Source organism: Curcuma longa, chromosome 20, assembly GCF_044706935.1.
Source record: "Curcuma longa cultivar G26 ecotype Majalengka, Jawa Barat chromosome 20, ITB_CL_G26_1.1, whole genome shotgun sequence".
Taxonomy (NCBI): Eukaryota; Viridiplantae; Streptophyta; class Magnoliopsida; order Zingiberales; family Zingiberaceae; genus Curcuma; species Curcuma longa.
This window is the reverse complement of record NC_133880.1, coordinates 2,526,727-2,547,285: the sequence shown is the minus strand read 5'-3', so window position 1 is coordinate 2,547,285 and position 20,559 is coordinate 2,526,727. Positions and strand designations below refer to the sequence as shown.

The 20,559-nt window shown below is 35.5% G+C and overlaps 4 protein-coding genes across 5 annotated transcripts; 1 reads left to right on the top strand and 3 right to left on the bottom strand.

Moving 5' to 3' along the window:
• Positions 1-174: 174 nt before the first annotated feature.
• Positions 175-1,921, bottom strand: LOC141813130 (uncharacterized). The gene is made up of 4 exons (XM_074701039.1): positions 1,601-1,921; positions 1,464-1,515; positions 1,311-1,378; positions 175-743 (listed from the first exon to the last, which is right to left on the bottom strand). The coding sequence occupies exons 1-4, from the start codon at positions 1,730-1,732 to the stop codon at positions 309-311; spliced, it is 687 nt and encodes a 228-aa protein (XP_074557140.1). The 5' UTR covers positions 1,733-1,921; the 3' UTR covers positions 175-308.
• Positions 1,922-2,931: 1,010 nt separating this feature from the next.
• Positions 2,932-7,245, bottom strand: LOC141813676 (AP-1 complex subunit sigma-1). The gene is made up of 7 exons (XM_074701643.1): positions 7,128-7,245; positions 6,516-6,602; positions 4,916-5,007; positions 4,688-4,796; positions 4,563-4,598; positions 4,395-4,481; positions 2,932-3,186 (listed from the first exon to the last, which is right to left on the bottom strand). Exons 1-7 carry the CDS (start codon positions 7,128-7,130, stop codon positions 3,115-3,117), a joined length of 486 nt encoding a protein of 161 aa, XP_074557744.1. The 5' UTR covers positions 7,131-7,245; the 3' UTR covers positions 2,932-3,114.
• A 281-nt stretch (positions 7,246-7,526) lies between these two features.
• Positions 7,527-10,810, bottom strand: LOC141813673 (uncharacterized). Of its 2 annotated transcripts, none has more exons than XM_074701641.1 (8): positions 10,533-10,810; positions 10,373-10,439; positions 10,250-10,289; positions 9,891-10,027; positions 9,558-9,625; positions 8,412-8,492; positions 7,950-8,017; positions 7,527-7,873 (listed from the first exon to the last, which is right to left on the bottom strand). In XM_074701641.1, exons 1-8 carry the CDS (start codon positions 10,806-10,808, stop codon positions 7,807-7,809), a joined length of 804 nt encoding a protein of 267 aa, XP_074557742.1. In that variant the 5' UTR covers positions 10,809-10,810; the 3' UTR covers positions 7,527-7,806. The 2 variants fall into 2 exon arrangements, with proteins under 2 accessions (XP_074557742.1, XP_074557743.1); XM_074701642.1 differs by having other exon boundaries at positions 7,956-8,017.
• A 1,053-nt stretch (positions 10,811-11,863) lies between these two features.
• Positions 11,864-19,685, top strand: LOC141813822 (E3 ubiquitin-protein ligase IPI1-like). The gene is made up of 6 exons (XM_074701809.1): positions 11,864-12,151; positions 14,404-14,573; positions 14,864-14,922; positions 18,197-18,225; positions 18,301-18,673; positions 18,910-19,685. The coding sequence occupies exons 1-6, from the start codon at positions 12,007-12,009 to the stop codon at positions 19,355-19,357; spliced, it is 1,224 nt and encodes a 407-aa protein (XP_074557910.1). The 5' UTR covers positions 11,864-12,006; the 3' UTR covers positions 19,358-19,685.
• The last annotated feature ends 874 nt before the right edge of the window (positions 19,686-20,559 follow it).

Below are 20,559 nucleotides of genomic sequence, written 5' to 3'. Positions count from 1 at the left end.
AATTGAAAGTAAGTATGAATAAATAAATGTTATTGTTAAACAAATTCTTCAGGGGTTTCAATCCATGTGTATTGTATAACTATTGTCGGAATGAACAATAGTTATGAAGGAATGAACACTGACTTGCACCTAATTATGAAATTAAAAAAAAAATCAAATTATATTTATTGAGAGACAAAACTTCAGGTCATATTCAGCAATTGAAAAACATGATTAAAGAAACAAAATTGAGTAGGGGACCTAAACAATAGAAATTAACTTGGGACATAATTTTATGAATGCTACTTCTCAAACAATTCATCTGCAACTCAGATTCTGAAACCACAATTCTTTCTTTTGCTTGATTTCTGATCTGTTCTGATTTCATAAACTGGAGACTCACATCTAGTTTTTCTCATATTATTTTTCTGGCCGTCACTCGTTCTGAAAATTCTCCTGCTGTGTGGATAGCTGGTGTGGTGCAAGTAAAGAGATGGATCGAAGACTGGTGATGCAGCTTGAAAAGTTGTGTTGGTGTTCAAGTTCAAGCAAGCCTCTATCACGTTGCACTCTTCTTGGAATCTCTTTCTGGCTTCCTTGAGGGCTGTCAGGGCTCTTCTCAGCTTTTGAAACCCGGGACTTGGATTTTCGTGATTGTTGAGGCTGGGCTGAAACTTTAGTCTATGGCATTCACTGCAGAAGAAATTTCGCCTTTCAGAGTTGAAAACTCTTCGTCTTGCTTCGTCCGACAAGCATTCATAAGCCTGTGATGCGCAAAGTCTTAGATCATAATCCTATCTTGCTGAGCTAAATAAACAAGATGATCTAATTGAATAGCTTAAGATTATGTTTTAGAAGATTATCTGACCATGGATAAATTGGGGTAAGAGATTCTAGATCATAGTCCCAATGTACTAAACTATTACTGATAATTTAATATTCTATATATATACATACAATAAAGACAAACAAATTTCTATCCTAATTGCTTAGTTGTTGCAACAAAATGATCATTAGATCAGGTATAATCTAGCTACAAATATTGTTTGGGCTTATTATTTCGGTCCACCATAAGCTATACCAAGGCATAATCCAGGTTAGACTATGAATATGTTAGATAAGCTATTTTCTAGGCTTAAATTTGGAACCTAGTTACACAATCTAACCTCACAGATACCATGCCATAGTTCATGCGAACCCAAAAATAAGACAGTGTTTTAATTTGCAAACTGATGAATAAACAGAAGGAATGCAACAGACCAATATCATGATTTCTAGAGAAAGATGATTAATTTAGCAGCAGTTGAAACTCGAAAAACATGTTACATTACCTCAGACACAACCTTGAAAGCTGCTTCAGCCTTAGGGTGCCTGTTCTTATCCGGATGAAGCTGTAACGCTGCAAAAAAGTGATCTCTTTGAAGAAAAAACCAACCAATTAAACGGCAAATTTGATCATTTTATCTTGCGATTAGAGCAAGTACCCAGTCGACGATAGTGCTTTTTTATAACATCCGCTTCCGCCTCTTCATCGACCTACAGATTCAACGCGCCTCAATCAAAACCCTAATTCACGATCTATAGCTTCAGACGAGAAGAAGATTAGTAGATCGGACTTAACCCTAAGAATGAGATACCAATCGATGAAGGGCGGCGCATTGCGCGATCGGCCGCGGTGCGCACAGGAGGAGAAGAGGATCGAGGCGGAGAAGATCTCCGACGCAAGCTGTGCTTTGCAATCCGACTCCGCCATCTTTTTCTTCTTTCCCGTCTGCCGTCTCCTTCCTCCTCGAGCTCCGTCTCACTTTCGGCACGGATTGGGCGACATCTCGATCTTCGTCTCGATCGATTTCTTCTTTGTGAGAACGAGATCGCAGTGGCCCGATCGATCATATAGAGAGAGGGAGGACGGCAGTGGATGGGTTGGATTCACGAAGCGGAATTTGCGGGAGAGATTTTTGAAGAAGTAAAACGAAAAATTAAAACTGAAAGCGAGCGAGGAGGAGGTGACGGAGGGGTTACCGTTACGTTCGGCACGTGGTTTCCTCGTGAGCCGCTTGAGCGAGGGAAAACGTCTCTACTCCCTTTGTGTCTACATAAAATTCATAGATAATTTAAAAATTAATTAAACCTTTAAAAAAAATTTAAAATTACACACAAATTCTATTTTTGAAAATCATATTATTTTTGTTAAAAGATCAAAATGGCTTTGTTAGTTAGAACACCCTTAAAATTTCTATTTTGTTTTAATTTTTTTAAAAGAAAAAGTAAAATAAATAATGAATACATATTTTCCAAATTTTTTATCAATGCAAAATTTATGAAACGATTTGATTAAAATAACTGAGTTTTATAAACAATTTAATTGACTAGAATAACCTAATTTTATAATTTTTTAAATTAAAACATGAGCAAAACCAATCATTCCACGTGTTAAATTGTTCAGTCAAACATTTTGGTAGACTAAAAGTTTTATTTCAGACAATTTAGTCAACCAATGCAAAATAAAATATTTCAGACAATTTTACTAAATAATTCAGTAAAACAAAATTCTGCTGATTTGTTTATGTAAAGAAAGTTTCCAAAAAATGCTTGACAAACCAAATGATACAAAAACCATGATTAGTAGCTATTTTATTAGTTTGCAGCTGGGAGCAGTCACAACAGAAGACTTGAGCATGTTACATGGCACAACAAGAAGAAAAAGGTACCCACTCGAACATAAGGACAAGGAGCCAAAATATGAAAATGATAATAAAAAAAAAAGTTTATCAGCTATTTCACCAAACAGTTTTATGAACATTTGTATGGAACTTCTACCAAAATTAACCTAAATGAATCACTACGAAGAGTGAATTGGCAGAATTCTTAAAAGTTGAAACGGTCAGGCTAAATATTTTCTCTTATTTAGCCACTAAGCAGTTAGTTTCTGGGACAAAGAATCTAGTAATTTTTGTTTTTTTAACACTTTATTTAGTAATCTGAGATTAAACATGAGTGCAGTTTCTACAAGCTGTTAAGCATATCAAGCTCATGTCATATCATCTAAAACATATAGTAAAGCAAGGGATCTAAAACGATGAAGATGTTGGAGGACAATCATGTTTGATAGGTCTTACAAAGACTGCAGGAACTCTATTTGGTAGCTTGTGCGATCATATTGCTTATCGAACTTGCCTGCTCCTTGGCAGCTTCCACCAGTTGGTCCTAGCAAAAGAAAATCCAATTGTTAATGAAAATGAGATTACAGGATGGAAAAGGCTCTTTGAAGATTTATGAGAAAGCATCTGATGTGTGTCATCTCAAATTAGCCTATTGAGACTTGCCGGCCAAATTCCAACTGACTGTAAAGTTGCAAATTTGTTGAACTCAGAATAACTTTTTCCTTTCTTCACTAAATCCATTGTCATGTAGTTGCATGCATAAAAAAAAAAAAAGACAGTCCGGTGCACGAAACTCTCGCCAATGTAAGGTCCCGAGGAATGGTCTATTGTACGCAGTCTTACCCTGCTTTGCAATAAGTCATTTCCGAGACTCGAATCCATGACCTTTAGGTCATACAGCAACAATTTTACCATCGCATCAAGGCTCCCCTTTAAGTTGCATACATCATAGATAAAATACATCCAAAAACTAAAACTAACTTGGACTGAATCAACCCAAACAAAGATTTGGTTTATATTAGTTTGGGTTTAGTTTGAGCAAAAGAATTTTGTTCCCATTTGGTTTTGAATTGGAACTCTGGTAAACCAATAAAACCAGACCCATATTTTGCTATATTCTATATACATGTGATCTAGGTAGTAAAGTTGATCAAACATAACATAGCATACAGTTTGATTTATCACTTTATTAATAGCAAATAAAATAAAATATGTTATTTTTCTTGTCTAGTTTAAAACAACAATCTGGACAAGTATTGATTCAGTTAGACACCGGTACTATTTGGTTCAGCTTTTAGTTTGGAAAATTTGGAATAGGTTTGACATTTTTATGTATCACAATAAGCTCAATTGTGCCAGCTCCTATTATACGAGGTTGTCATAGTTAATTGGCTGTTAGGAAATAGATCAAGACAAGATTGTAACCCTGAATCACCTAACAAGATCGATGTTAAAGTTGATTGCTAACCACTTGTCTCAAATGCCAAACTATATTAGGAAAGTGACTAATTTACATATTTGTATCCTTGATAATGGTATTTGGTCTTCAACTACTAGAGTACATGCTTCTAAAGTGGATGACTGTTTTGTACCTTAAAAACAAAAGTTATGTCGCAGTCAACAACTTTATTGGTTTATGTAGCCTATTGTTGAACTGACTGTAAAATTTTTTTAGTGTTACAATACGAAGCTTATTTCCATTAGTCCCATCACATTTTTAAACTTGTCGTCAATGTTTACGGTTACAAATACCTGTGCAGCTATAAGACGAGCAACAGTTTTTTTGCTAGACTCTTGAAGTTCACCGGCAATGAGAATTTCATCCAATACGTAGTATGCCTGCGCAATTAACAGTAGATAAGATATAAACAAGAGAACAAGTGATGGCTAAAAGACCATCTGCATCATTAAACAAAATACCTTATGAAAATTGAATATCAAATCAAGTTCGCATACCTGAGAATAAGGAAATATGAAATTTCATGATTTGATTTGTGAACAATTCTTTTGCTCTAAAATACAATCCATTAGACGAAATAACTTACACTGCCAAAATATCGATCCAGTATCTCAACAAAATGATGAATGATTTCAAGTATTTCTAATTCATTATCATCTGCATCAATGCACATGCAGAAGTAAAGACTTGCATATCTGTAAATGATACTGTGCATATCAGGAACAATACATTTTAAAAGTAGCAAAGTTGACTTCATAAAACAACAAATAACCACCAGATCAAGCAATAGAAAATGTATACACAACAATGCTACCTTCTATACACGACTTTATATCCTCTCCACTCTACAAAGTTGCAAAGCTTTGGCGCTCGTGTAATAATCAGTCCGCTAAGCTCATGGATGACCTTATTTAAAACAGTGCAAGTGATTAAGTATAAGCATGATGAATTTATCAAATTCAATAAATGAACCAGCATTTATATTCTATTAGAAACAAAAAAATAGCAAAAAGGTGCAAGTCCAATATAGTAAACCTTGCTGATATAATGCTTGAAAGTTATAGACCAACAAGAGAATGAAATAGCGTGGAACCAATAGCTCATAAACAACAATAGAATGAACATCTTGCAAAATCTAACACAAGAATGATTGGCTAACGCTAATATCAATCTATAGTAGAGATTAGAACAAGTAGATGTAGCATGCAAGGGAAACCAGAATTTGTTTGTAGTGGAAATTCAGTGCATGTTTGATCAATACAAATCATATCCAATAAATTAGATAAAACTAGATTATAAGTTGTACTGATTAATGTATTTGGGTTCACAGTAGATCATGGAACAGAACATCTTGGGCATCCAGAGTCCACACCTAGATTTCACCGCCTATGACTCCCAGGTTGCTAATCACAACTAATGAAGTGGACTACAAACACCGAATAAGGCCCATGGACAGGATAAATATGTTAGAAAAAACCAGCGAACAAAATAAGACTAAACAGGAACAGAATTGAAGTTAACTCAGAACAACCAATCAATTCCTTAAAAAAAGGATAGCTCGGTGCACGAAACTCCCACCAATGCATGTCCCAAGGAAAGGCCGGACCACATTGGATCTATTGTATGCAACTTTACCCTGCATTGCAAGAGGTTGTTTCTCGCGACTTGAATTTGTGACCATAAAGTCAAACAACAACAACTTTACCATTGCGCCAAGGCTCTCCTTCACCAATCAACTCCTTAAACAAGGATGAAATTGACATAGCTTTTTTTAACCAAAAATAAAGGTAACGGTCCACAGGAATCATCAGATTTACCATAAGCCTCCAATTAGTTAACTAACAGCAATCGCTACTCGTCTATAGGAATCATCAGGGCCTGAACAAAAAGTAACCAAAAAACAGGAACCAATCCACTAAAACACCAGGTGGACTTTGACAATCACTCTTCAGTATGAAAAGGATTCAATACTAAGCACTGACGTGAAATAATGGGGAAAAATATGGTAGTACAGTGTCACAATTTAGCTACATAATGCAAATTAACCTGCAAACAGTAAGCTATAATGGTGATATCAAACAAATTTCCATTTTCAGTAATGGAAGAAAATTTAGGACATGAATGAAATAGAAGAGGACCAGAAACACAAGAAAACAAAATGCAAATGCATTCTCAACAACTAAGATTGATTCATGAAAAGTCAAATTTACCTTTTCCAGTGATCAACAAAGTATTACTATTTCCTAGACCCTCAAAAAATATGCATGCACTAAAGGAAATGAAAAGGAGTAAAAAAAATTTGGCTTATTTACTTACAGAAGTTGCAGCCAGGACAGCAGTTAGCAGAACAACTTAACGAACTGAAACATGCAATTAAAATATGAAACAGAAATCTGAAGTAAATTAACCTATACCTTAGTTCTTTCTTTCTGAGAATATGGAGAATACCATTTGGTCAATCTCACTTTTCCTTGTCGACTAATTAGAAGTACAAAGTGAATCTGTCATTACAAAAACGCAACTTGTTAAAATATAGTAAACATTTCAATAAGTAACTTACTAATTGATAAAAATGTTTATACTCTGGACAAATGTGATGTCAAAACCAATTTATATATTGACCCATTAGACAAGATAGGAAATTTTCCTTCCAAAGACCGTCACTAACCAAAAATTACTATACCGACAAAACCTGAACTCTGATACGCTTCTCTTCCATCACGTTTCAAAATTGGCCCTGCAAGTAATTTTATCTAAATCGTATCAAAGGTTCGTGTTGGTAACCTGGTTCAACGCCCTTCGTAAATACTGCCAGTATACAAAGAGACTTCGAAAATTTGAAGGTAATCCTTCACACACAGGCTCAAGTCACTAACTCTGGAATCGGAGATATGAACTTTCAGACTGATGAATAGATTCATACACCCACGGTTGTACGATACGAAGAAACGGAGAAATCTTAGCCCTAATCTTAAATTAAGAGAGGAAACAGTAAGAAATTAAAGCGCGATAACGAGAGAACCAACCATTTCTATTAGGTTTCCTTCGCGACTGTAAATCTGTTTCCCTGTGGTTCCTCGGTCTCCAGCGATCAGAAGGAAGAATGACGACGAAAGGAGGGAGAAGAAACGTCAAAGTAAATGAACAGAACCAGGCCTCTGGATCAAGTCCAAACAGGCCCATTCAAGGCGCAGAAACTGGGACAAAATTATTGGGAAAATTATGCAATATTAAAGATTATTTGGCTGTTTATTAAACTTAATATATTTAAGCTAAGATAAGTTTTCAATTTAACCTTTCAAATTCATAAATTTACATAGGGTCTAAATTTCATTTGTCCCATTATGGTAAAATAAAAATTAAATATTTTTCAAAAAAATAAAAGCTAAAATCTGTAGCATTCAACATTATCAAGATTAGTTAGGAACGGTATAAAAATATTTTTTATGGGCACAAACGAGGAACTTATGTCTGACACAAGTTTACAACCTGTGTGTTAGGCTGTTGAGGCCGTTGGGAAGATTCCACTTTTTTACTAAAGTGTTAGGCCATTGGATAAATGCCATGTACTTGCAATTTCATTCTGTTAAAAAAATTCTGAACTTGTACATCACAGAGTCTGTGTTCATGCTTTCCCTCTTCCCCTTTGGCATGGATACATACATGAGTGACATGAGTGAATAGGCTTCGAAATCGAAAGAGCTTTCAGCTTTTGCTCCAGCCTCTGCAACTGCAGTGAACCTTGGCGAGTGCAGCCATGTAGTCATCTGATCTGAGCAGAGGAATAAGATAGCCTAACTGAGTGATCAATCAAGAAAAACACCATATTGAAGTGGATGAACTGGTACATGAACCTTGACCCGTAAGTGCTTTGGCATGCCGCAACGATGTGCCGCCTTGCTGACTCCGTATCGTTCTACATGTGGTAAAACTCAAGTTGATCATCTTCAAATGTATTTTGTTACATAAAGAGAACACAGTTGGGGAAAGTGAACGATGTGCACAATCATCAGTTCAACTTAACTAACATACTCTGACTGTGTTGGTTTTGTATGACTGGGGAAAAAAAGGTTCTATACCAATTGATTATGGTGGTGACTGCTAGTCATGAATCTTTTAATGGCTACTTTTTGATTTTTTTTGTTTGTCCTAGCAACTCAAGGCAGTGATCCACAAGCTCGAAGAGAAGAAATAGGTTATGGGCTTGCAGAACTACCTAGGTTTGATATGGTATGTTCATTAGCTCTCTATAAGCAACTTAGGTAGAGAAACTAAAAGAACTTTATGAGAAATGCTTTATGATCGCATACCTGAGATTCATAATAAAGGCCAGCATATAGAGAAGCATAGAAGTACTCATTGTCTGGGCCACTAATGAAGTTCTTCAAGAACTGGAAAAGAAGCAGATATGTATTATGGTTAAAGAGATGTGGATTTGAATTATTCATACTCGTGTTTTGATCACAAGCTAACACTTATTTCGAATGTTAGCTCTAAAGAAACAAATAGAAGTAGCGGTCGAGTCATGTCGATTTGAATTACTCATGCTCATGTGTGGTGGTGATCACAAGCTAATACTTATTCAAATGTTAGCCCCAAATATAAATAATGGTGGAGTCATGTCAAATTTGAATTGTTCATGCTTATGTGTGGTGATCACAACCAAACACTTAATTGAAATTTTAGCACTAATGAGACAAATAAAAACAGCAGGGGGCTCCCCCAGTCTTCCAAGAATATAAGCATAGATATCTGATACTAAATGCAAGTTTATGAAAAATAATTCTGATTTCAAAACCTGACCTTTTTATTCTTGCACACCTAAGAGAAGTGACGACACTTGATATTTCCTAGAAAATGCAGCTCGCAAGGATGTTGTAGTTGGAAGAAATCTATAAAATGGCATCCATGTTCGAATAGTTCAAATTACACACTGATCTTTTTTCCCTCTCATCAAACATGTAGTCTGTTTCTTAACCTTATGGTGTAAGGTACGGTTTCCTGGTCTGTTAGTGCCATTGTAATATGACCGTCTTTCGGTGATTATTGATTGCTTAGTTAATTATATCTCTTGATATACTATGAGACAAGTTCAAAACTGCTTCAGTCTAGCCTACCTACTTGATTATTTGATAAATACAATAATCCAATTGCCAAGGCAATGTCATTGGGATGGAAATTTTAAACTATCCATTCCATCACCAACTTTATGCTGCTCGATTGTTTGAGTAAGGTTAACAGGATCACAGGGGATACACTGGTTTGGATATTTCAAAAACCGATTGAGTTTCAGAGCAAGATTAGTATTGCTTGTAATCGCAAATCCATCCTGATCCACAGTTAATTAAAAGCATATCACATAGAAGACTGGAAGTCAGGAAAGATGGAGCTGAAAAATGAATCATAGACTATGCTCCAAAAGATGATTGAGCAAGCCAGTTAAATTCTAGGCAAACCTTTTCTGGATCTCCACCATCTTTGAACATATCATATGCTTTCCGCATTACAGGCCGTGGATCTCGACCTACCTGCAAAATTGTCACTGAACAAACTCAAAATTAAGCTAAAACAGTATCAAACTGATTGATATTTGTAGAAGCTTATATTTGCAAATAAGAACATCTTGAAGAGGCAATTGCGGTAAGACTTCTGAAAATGGTTATTCCAGGTACTAAAGCTTTAGCTGGTTATCGTACATTAAGAATCTGATCCTTTTTACTGAGTTCAAGATTACTGTGATTCCAGTGGATGAAACCTGAGAATTGAATTGATACAGTGAAGCTTTAAACTTGCCTCTAAAAACCTTTTCCGAGCTTCCTCAGGCCCATAAAGCTGAGCTTCACAAAGAAAGCACCAAATGGCTTCCTCAGTGTCATTCGGATTTGCTGCAACGTCCAACCTGAATTGTTCTGCACCTTCCTCAAATCTACAAACACAAAAATAATAATAATAAAATAAAGCTAAAAAGGCATTCAATAAAACCTCTTAATCTTTTTGATTGCAACCATAAATAAGCCATTCATTAGTCTCAGTTCGTCAGTTCGACAACTCTTCCACCAAGCTCCAAATTTTCTTGAAAAAATTCACAAATAGCAAATATTTGCCTGTTGGCATGTTAAAAGATGCAATTTTGGACAAAATATGATACCTATTCGCGTAATAGAGAGACAATCCACGCTGCCAGATATCTGAAAAGGAATTTCACATCAAACCAGATGAAAATGGAGATAAGGGAGAAAGTGTACGGAATGAAAGAACCCTAATTACATACATGCTTTCTGCCGCGGGTCCAATTCAATGGCTCGATCGAACTCAGCCAGCGACCCACCGACGTCTCCCTGCCCATATCGACGGCGCCTAGGGATCAGCGACACACCGAAAGCTTTGCGCAAAACACGGCAAGCGACGAATTAGGAATAGCGACCGGGTACCTGTCTGAAGAGCTGCATGCCTCGGCGGACAGAAATGGAGGCTTCTTGGGCGGCATTGCCACCCGTCAGGAAGTCCCAAACTGAGGCGGAAAGCGTGGGGAAGAAGACGCGGCGGGGCAGCGGAAAGGAGGGGAATAAAGCCTCAAGCCTCGGCCTTCGGGTAGGAAACACGGCGAACGATCGGATTTTCTCCGGGGGAGCGACGATTCCATAGCTGAGCTTGAAGAGAGAGGGAGGAGCAGCGGCCGACGCAGGAGAAGAGCGTGAGGCGAGCATGAGCGCCGTCGTCTCCTTATCGTCTCCACGAGTCGGTGTTTAATTAGCATATTTGAAGGGTAACTTTCCAAATACACCCTTTACATTTTTAGGATTTCTGAATGAGTCCCACTCAGTTAAAACTGTAAATAAATTAAACATTTATTTATATTTTAATGAATAATTTAAGAGAGAAATTACTATATATTAAAAAAAGTAAGAAATAAATTTGTAATTAAACTTATATAAGTTAATAGATAAGTTCATTCAATTTTATTTTATAAATTATTTAAATGAACATAAATAAATTTTATTAAAGCACCAACTTTATTAATGCATGTGCTAATTGATTAATCTCCATGTGTTACATTATTTTATTTACACTAATAAATTGAAATTTCTTTTCAAAATTCAATAGTATTTGAATATATACTATTTTCAGAAAATGATTTCATTGAAAAAGAAGCAACTCATTGCTAAAATTAGAATTGTGAATTTTTAGATGAAAAATTGCTTCATCCAAACTAAACATAATTGAATAATAATTTTTTAAAATTAAATTTATATGTTAATTAGATTCAATTTATTTTTTGAAAAGTTAATATGAGAAAAATCAAAATTAATTATTTAATTAAATTTAATCCGACTTTTGACCCAACGAACACCCCAACAAATGCTTACCTTCCTTTGACGGGTTACCTATCCAGCTCATCTTTCTCATCCTCTCCAAAACTGCATTTAAATTAAGCTTTACAATTCCCATAATCCCCTTGCTGTTTTGGGGCCCGCCTTTGCGTTGCAGATATGATTGGTTGGATTCGGCGTGTGTTATTAACGTACTTGCACAGGATCCAGTAAATCTGGAACTGGGCCCCTAATTTATGTTCCGCATATATTATCCTATGGTCCCGCAAGGATCACCGTAATCTGACGGCCGTGAACACGTCTGGACAGATGAACGGTTTAGATTATGGAGACGTAAGGAACATTGTATGCGGACTCGGCGTCCCCTTTCAGGCCCCGAAATAAAAGTCGCGGCCTCGTGAGAGGGACGGCGATATCTTCATTGCGAGCGAAGGAGAGGAGGAGATTTGGGCGTTTTTTGTGGCGGTCGAAATCTAGGGCGCGGCCGCAGGGCAGGAGTTTGTGGATTGGATTGGGTCCGAAAAGGGATTTGCTTCTTGTCTCCTTGCTCCTCGATCGAGGATTAGGGCATGCGATGATGGATCGCGAGGAGCCAGTCGGGGAAGGGAAAGAAGGCGAGGACGTCGTGCGCGTCGCTTGCTCGATCTGCCTCGAGGTCGTCAAGAGCGGAGGGGATCGGGCTATAGCCTGGCTGCAATGCGGGCACGAATTCCATCTCGGTTAGTTCGTCTTTGCGATCTTCCTCTTTGATTCTTTTGCTTCTTTGTCTGTAACTGGTAATTTCTCGTCGGATTCTGATGATTCGGCGGGGAAAATAGCTGATTTGATCAAAAGGTATTTTTTTTATTGTTTTGTTTGATTTTTTTCTGTCATGCAACTACTAGGTTCTGATGGAGAATTATTTTTATGGAAAGTTTTCCGTTTCCTTATGTATGGCATTTTCTTTTCATTAACAGTTGATGTAAAGAGCAGTTTTCTGGAAAAAAAATTGGTTGAGGAAACTTCTCTAAACCAAATTAGCGGCAAGCTATAAAAAAAACTATATGATCTGCATATATTTAGAAAAATCTGCTCATCCCTTTTTAAAATTATTATTATTATTGTTATTATTTGGATTGAAAGATGGGAAGGAAAATAGATGAGATTATGGCTAATGAGAAGAAAAATATAAGAAATAATGGTGAGGGTTCTCCCACATGTAAATTTAGTTTCTGGAGGAAAGAAGTCTAACACCTTCTCCATCCTCCAAATTCTGCCCAAGCAAGCTTTTCCTTTATTCTCAAAGGCAAGAAGCCAACAAACCAATCATCTTCATGGGAGTTTGAAGCTATTTGACGAGAAAAACAGTTAGCTGGTTTGCAACCGATTCCAATCAGAAAGGAATTTCATTTCAATATTTGTAATAGAAAATGAAGGGAAATGGAAGGGTAAGATTTTCCCTTTACTAAATTTAGTTTTTGGAGGAACAATCCAAGACCTTCCTCTTCCTTCTCTAAATTTTCCACTGAAAAATGGTTTCAGTTGTTATGCTTTATTTCAGTGGGAAAACAGGAAATTAAAAAGTCATTTTTTATGTTTAGAATAATAGGGTATTGAAATATTTGATATTTTCCCTTGCAACTTATAAAGAACCACCATGCACAAATTCTCTCACATCTGGTTAACATTCAAATTTTGGTGATAATAGAATTCTCATTCTCATACTTTTATTTCCCAAACACAGTAATCACATTGGAATTTGAGGCCTAAGTTTTTTTGGATAACAGAATCCTATTTCTCATATTTTGTTACAACAATAATACAATGAGCAACGTAGCAACAAAGCAATCTGTAGATGCATTGTCTTTTCCAACTGTTTGTGACTTCAAAGTGCGCTATTCTTTGGGTTGCTTATGGTGAATTTAAGTAGGCAATACAAAAAAATTCATTTATTAGTTCAGAGGAAACCTAGTAGCTAGCAATTGTTTTTGCTCTCCATGTGTTTTTCATCATTCCTCTTTCTTATTGTGGTTGCCCTTCTCTTTGATGATGCATCAAAAAACTCAAACCTTGGGTACATTGGGACCTTCTTAAACTTTGTCTGAAATCCACTATTGATCATTCAATTATAAGCTCTTGCAATTGACTTTCTCTGAAATGCATATAACTTTATCTTGACAGTTTCTTCTGAATTTTCTTATTGGTGATAGCTATGGAAAATGAGTTCCAAGGCTGGAATGTGTTAATGTTTAGTGATGAGAATAGATTCATGGGCTAAATTTTTATGTGATGTGACGTGAAGTTTAAGCCATAAACAAATTTATCTTGTCAATGCAATTATTAATAATGGGTTGTTATTACTTTCTTTTCCTAATATAAAAAATAAAATCCACCTAATTCATCCTTGTCCTGCATTCTCTGATTTTATTTTATTTTTGTCTTAATTTCGCATGCTACATATATGTATATGTTTGTGTATGACTTTTTGATGAATTGCACCAGAACTTTGATGATGGTCTATGTTTCTAGCAAGATGGGTTCTTGACTTTCTTCTGAATTCAGTATAAGCATTTTGAATTTGTCATGTACTACAATTTTTTAAAATCTTGAAAACTTGATTATTCATTTTGCTAATTTTCTTAAATATGCTCAATTAATATTCCCATGGCATAGGCTGTCTCAATTTACCTTTCAACTCCCATGCTACAATTATAGTTTTTGTTTTCTAACTGTATCTTCTGTAGTTACAAAATATGTTTGGCTTCACTTTGTTATCTGTAGATAAAAGATAACTTCTGGTTCATCTCCTTCATGTAGTTTAACTCGTGTGATAAGATTAGTTGACAATGTAATGCCTTTGGAAAGTAATTTATTCATAATCTCCTTTTAATTAACCTACCTACATAGCATCTTTTTCAGCAGTTGTATAGGTTGGCTCTTCCAGGAAGATTTTTTGTGAAGATTTATCACCATTTAAAATCATTTGTTTCAGATTGCATTGGTTCTGCATTTAATGCTAAGGGAGTGATGCAATGCCCAAATTGTCGAAAAGTTGAAGAAGGAAATTGGCTATATGCAAATGGCTGCCTTCCAACCCCACCAGACTTCATTGACGAGTTGATTCATGATGAAGATCTCTACAATCACAGTTACATTGAAAGTGTATGCTGCTAACTTGAACCATTGCCTCTTCAATTTCACATGTGTTTGTATGGACCTCTGATAATGCATCGAACTTAGAAATTGAGGATCTTGAAATTTCATTATTTAAAAAAATATCAGGCCTGTATTGCACAATTTTTTTGAATGCATTGGCCTCCCTTGTTCAAATTTTCCTATTTTTTCAGATTTTTTACTTCAGTAGAAATTCTATTTTCAGTATACTTTCTTCCCATCCGATCATGTTTTCTCGAATCAATCACATTTGCTTTTCATTTTATATGTTTGTCCAGTCAGTTGGAGGCCATTGGTGTCCTTTCAGTGAGACAGCAAGAATTCCATCATTGTTTGAGTAAGTTCTGCATTTTGTACAATCTCTATACATTATATGATTCATGTTGCTACATATGTTTTGGAAAGATCCATTTTTGTTTTTAGTTTTCTTTATTTTTATTTATGTATTTTCTTTTTTTGGCAATATAGCTTTTCAGATTGAAAAGTTTGGTATGTTGAAGGATTAACAGATATGTTTAAACTTCATAATATTAGATCGAATGAGGATAAAGAAGCAAGAAGATAAAAGTATGCAAATTATCAGGTCATATGATATAGTTGTTCAAATTTCAATGATTTTAAGATGTTAAGATATATTTTGCTTAATTTTTAAGAAGAACTTTGTGAAGGGTGGAAGAGTTTGTTAATATCAATTTATAAAAATAAGTTATAAAAATACATGGTATAGGCAATATTGTTCAATCTATAAGGGGAATTATTTAATGTATAAAAAATTAATTTGGCTGATTCTTGGAAAGTTATAAGTATTGTTATGAAAGAACACTGATGCAATATTATTGAGAAGAGAATATTTTGTTTATGTTTTTTGTTAGTGCTAGACGAACTACCCAATTATATTCAAGAAAAGCCCTATTGATGAGTCTTACTTGCTATGGTGCTGATTGATGAACATTTAGATTCTATTGAAGTACATTCAAAACTAGATATATGTGATGTACTTCCAACAATGAGAAAGCAAGTGAGGTGGTAATTAAGTGGGATTCAGTGAATGACACAAAATCAATGCACCTAGAATTCTATATATTATTGAATATGTTACTCGACAAGGATATTTGTGGAGATAACATCAACAGGATATTAATAGGATAAAGACAAGAGGAGCTTCTAGATATTTCTATGATCGTCCGTTGTCCCTTAGGATAAGTAAAACAATGTATGATACAACTACAATCAACCAACTTTACTATGTGTTAGGCGGTTCAAGAAACAATATAAGCAAAACAAATAGTGTAACAGAGCTGCAAAGCCTAAGAAGAACACATTTACTTGAAAAGAAAACAAATGTATAGTCAAGCAATAATTGAAGCAAAACATTGGCATCTTCCTTACCCTTTTCTACTAACCTACTTTTCTATGTGTAAGCTTGAATCACTGGCACATACAGATATCCCTGTTCTACTAACTCCCTGACCTAGTTGTGTATCTTCAATTGTATCATGTCATTGTTCCAGTCAAGATTGGCCTTCTCTGTGCTTCTAGTTCCATGCAACTTTGTTTTCTTTAACCACAGTACTATCTTTGACATTAGTTATCAGCCTCAACTATTAGGGTCAGCTACATGAAATCATGAATCTCTTTCTGTCAATCGTCCTTGAATTTATGCAAAACCGTATCAATAGTGCTGTTTTTATTGCTTTGGCAATTAATAACTGCATCCTCAGTGCATTGGTCTAAACTTGTTCATGGCCTTAGTAATCAATGTTTTTTTTATCATTCTATGTATATTTCTTATATTAGTTTAAGTATTGAATCCTGGTTAAGCATGTTTAGCTTGGCAATGGATGTGATGTCACGTAGGTACAAACTGTTGTATAGATGATGCAACATGTAGCTTTGATCTAGTTTTGCATACAAGGAAAATTTTTCTTCTTGGATTCCAGGTTCAATCAAGTTAACATTGACATGCCTAGCTATAATTAAGTAGGCATTTGATAAAAAATGTTGGATTCTTTACAGAAAATGTATCTAGTTTGTTCTCCTAAGGACTTGGAAAACCACCACAACCACATCACAACGACAATGTGAAGAAACCATGTGCGCCAATTATTTGGGGTACATTAATACAAATATAGAACATAAATTATTGTCTTCTTGATTTTGAACTAAAAAAAACTGAAAAAAGAGAATTTCTAGGATCATCACACCAAGTAATATAAATTCATTTTGTTTTCAAATTCACATTTGAGCAACCAAGAAAAGAGTTGAACAATGCAGGATATTTTGATGATATGTGGAATTAGCTATTTTATTTTTTCTTGTGGAAAAAAGATGTTAAAACTATTTGGATTACAGAACAAATACCTTATCAATTTTTCATCTTTTTCGTCAAAAGGTTGCCTTTTCTTTAAAAAATAGCAAAGAGCGCTCCATTACATTTTTCATCTTGAAAATATCTTTATTTAAGTGTTTTTGTAGTAACTATGATCATAGCTGCTATTGTATGAAGCTAAATTTCTTTTACATGGTTATACTACAACACATGGAGCATTGTTATATCAAAATACTCTTTACCAAGTTGTTCAAAATTTCTCAAAGTTAATTAAAATTGCTCAAACTTAATCAAAATCACTTTATACAAGTTGTAATAGCTATGACCATAGTTGCTATAACAATGTAAGTGATTTTGACCAAGTTGGAGCGGTTTTGATTAATTTTGAGTGATTTGACTGAGTTGGTAAAAAAAATTATTATAAGAGTGTTCTATGTGCAATAATTTTGAAAAAATTGAGTTGGTTTACTTTAATACATTGTAGCAATTATGACCATAGTTGCTACAATAATGCTAGAATAAGGATATTTTCAGGATGAAAATGTGATGGGATGTTATGTTGATATTTTTGAAAAAGGGGCTAACCTTTGACGAAAACTATAAGAGGTACCCTTTTGATTTATAACCTTTTAGTCTTTGCTTCTTTTTTGCTAAAATGGAGAGAGAAAATCAAAAAACAAAGGCATATCAGAAATTATAAATATAGGTAAAAAAATCTAGTTAGGTACAATCTTGTTAGGTACACAGTAATTACCAAACTGCTTTTTTTAACATTACATATGCAAAATAAATTGCAATTGCATCTTTTAGGGACATTCTCTTATGATTTCTGAATATGTGGTGCACTTATTGCAAATTCCATAGGTTAGTTAATGAGTCAACCTTTTTTTTCATTTCTAAAAGGTATAAGTGACACAATTCCTCTAGTATATGTGACAATTTGAGTGACGTTAGATTTGAATTTGCCATAATGCTGCTTTTATGATTATTTTAGATGGTCCAATAGTTGTATCGGGGACAAATAGATTTTCATGTACTAAACTACTTGCTTAAGTTGATAAAGGGGGCAAGTACTTCAGAAATCATGTTCTATTTTATCTGGGTGTTAAGCACATGCTTATTTAATGACCCATAATGGTCATCATCATTATCATTAAGCTGTCTTTTTTCACAACAATGTGCAATGCTTATAAGTACTTTGTTAGAGAAGTGCTTGTGTATGCTACATTGGGAGCATTTATCTGCATTTGTCGCCTTACTTGCCTTTTCTATTTTGTTTCAGGGAAGGTGAATCTTCTGCAGCTGCTCCTTGTAAGTCGAAGCAAATATCAAGTTGATGACTTGTTAAGTAACTTTGAGTAACCAAGCAAATTTGTGGTTTTGCAGTTCGTGATTCTTTTGGATATCATGCTATTATTTCAGAGAATCAGTCAACCATGCCGTCATCACATTCATGCCCTTTTGTAGCTTACATGCAACCGCCCCAGCCTTCTTCCTCCAATCAATCATTTGAAACCATACCTGATGGTCCTGGATATCACCAACAGTGGAGTTATTTCTCTAGACCAAGAGATATTCACACACACATGATGGCAGCAAGTAATTTACCATACCGTGGTTGGGAACATCGCCATCATCCATCCTACGTGCTGAACGCACATGTTAACCTTGCTGATCCAGCATCTCATTTCTCAAGGCTTGATGCGGATGGTTTACCTACTGCTGATTCTCTTTTCCATCCATTTGTTCTCGGTCATGGGTGAGTTGCATCGATTTTCCATTTTCCATGGTGCTGTTTCTTTATGTACATCTAGAAGTTATCCTGTTATCAGCATGATGATCATTGAGGAACCTTTCAGCAGGCATCAAATTGACATCTTGGCTACCTAATAGTGGAATGAAATTTTCCCATCATCATGCATGCCTTCAATATTCTTCAAATTTGTTTAATTTGATCACTATCTGAATTTCAATTCCTTTTCTGTTTTCTTCCAGAAGTGGCTTGAGATCTAGTCCCACCAGCTCCTCTGCCACCTCCATGGTTCCACCATTCCTTCGAAACCATATCAATCTTCACGAAGTTTTCCAACGGCAAAATTCTCAAAATGTGCACGGAACAAGTATTCCACAACCTGTGAACCCAAGGGGTCTCAATCTGGCCGACCAGTGCGTCCCTTTCCTGATATCATCCATTCCTTTAGATGCCGAGGGAATTCGAAATCGCCATCGTTTATGGGAGCGTGAGTCTGTAGCGGCACATTTGTTTTCTCCTCTTGACAGGGAGCCTAGTGCTTGGGGCTCTTTCCCACAGGCCAACAGTGCATTAGACTCCAACTCGCGGATGGCCTTCGTGCCGCTGCACAATGGCCCCGAGAGATCATCATCAGTGCAAGCAGGATACAGCCAGACAATACCTCCGGCGCGCATGTTGTCCTTGATGTGAACTGAGTTTGGCATTTCTTGAAGATGAACTATTTGGCATTCTCAACTCTCCCCTTAAATTAAGCTTTCCCGCAGACCGGGAATGCAGTAAATTTGGTTTGAACTGCTGCTGTTGAATTATAAACTTTGCTACCTATGCAAACATGTCAATTTGTTGATGGTAAGATGAATGATGTCTAGAATGGCATGCCCAAAATAATCTGGTGAAATTGTTCTAAGTTAAGTGTAAGGGGAGAGAGGGCCCCCATAAGCTTAAAACACGCACCCATTTTCATTCTGGGAAGATGTATCCAAAACTTACATGCAAGTTTTCCTGTGACATTATTTCATGGCTATCTCGTGTTGAATACCTAGAGAATTTCTTTGTCCTATGAGTGATATTTTGTTTAGATCTGGAATGTCAATTAGAAGTTATAGTTTTCCTAAAGATATGCTTCTATCGTTGCAGTGATAATTTTTTTTTTCGCACAATGCATCATTTTAATATTATCTAGGTAATGAAATGTTAACCTTTTGGTGATATTAGAAAAACTAGTTTGCTGGCCTCTGAGGATGAAGCTGCAAGTGAATCTGTACAGCTTTCATTTGTATTCCTTCTAACTTGCTCATATTTCTGAATTTGCAAATTTTGATTACTCATAACTAGTTCATGTGTTAATGTTCTTCTGTCTTTAAAGAAAATCTGAATCAGTTCCAAATTTGATTACTCACAACATTACTGATAATGTTGTCTCACATTGATCTTGTGTCATGTTTTCTTCTCTTACGAAACCGCACAAATTCTCTGTGAAGACCACCGAATAGCGAGTAAGATCTTCAAATTTTCAAATCATACTTGTAGTTCAAGTAGCTATTCAGAAGTGATAAAGATTGTGATTCCTTTGACTCCATGAATTCCTTCATTCAAGTTGTTCTCATCTACTTCTTTTAGTATCACTTGGTAATTTTTCAGAATCAGTGTTGTTGCGATACTAGAGCCCATTGAACTTCCTCCAACAACTCAAATTTTAGTTGTTTGCCGAGGAATCAAACCTATATCAGTGATTCCAGGAACCTGTAAGATGTGTTCATGAATGAAAATTAGTTTAAATCATCACAAACTAAGTCTAGATCTCCATGAATTCCTTCTTTTAGTGAAGTGTGAGAGCAGCTTTTAGTGTGAGAATTCAATTGAGTTTACCTTCTGAAGTCCATCGCGAGGGC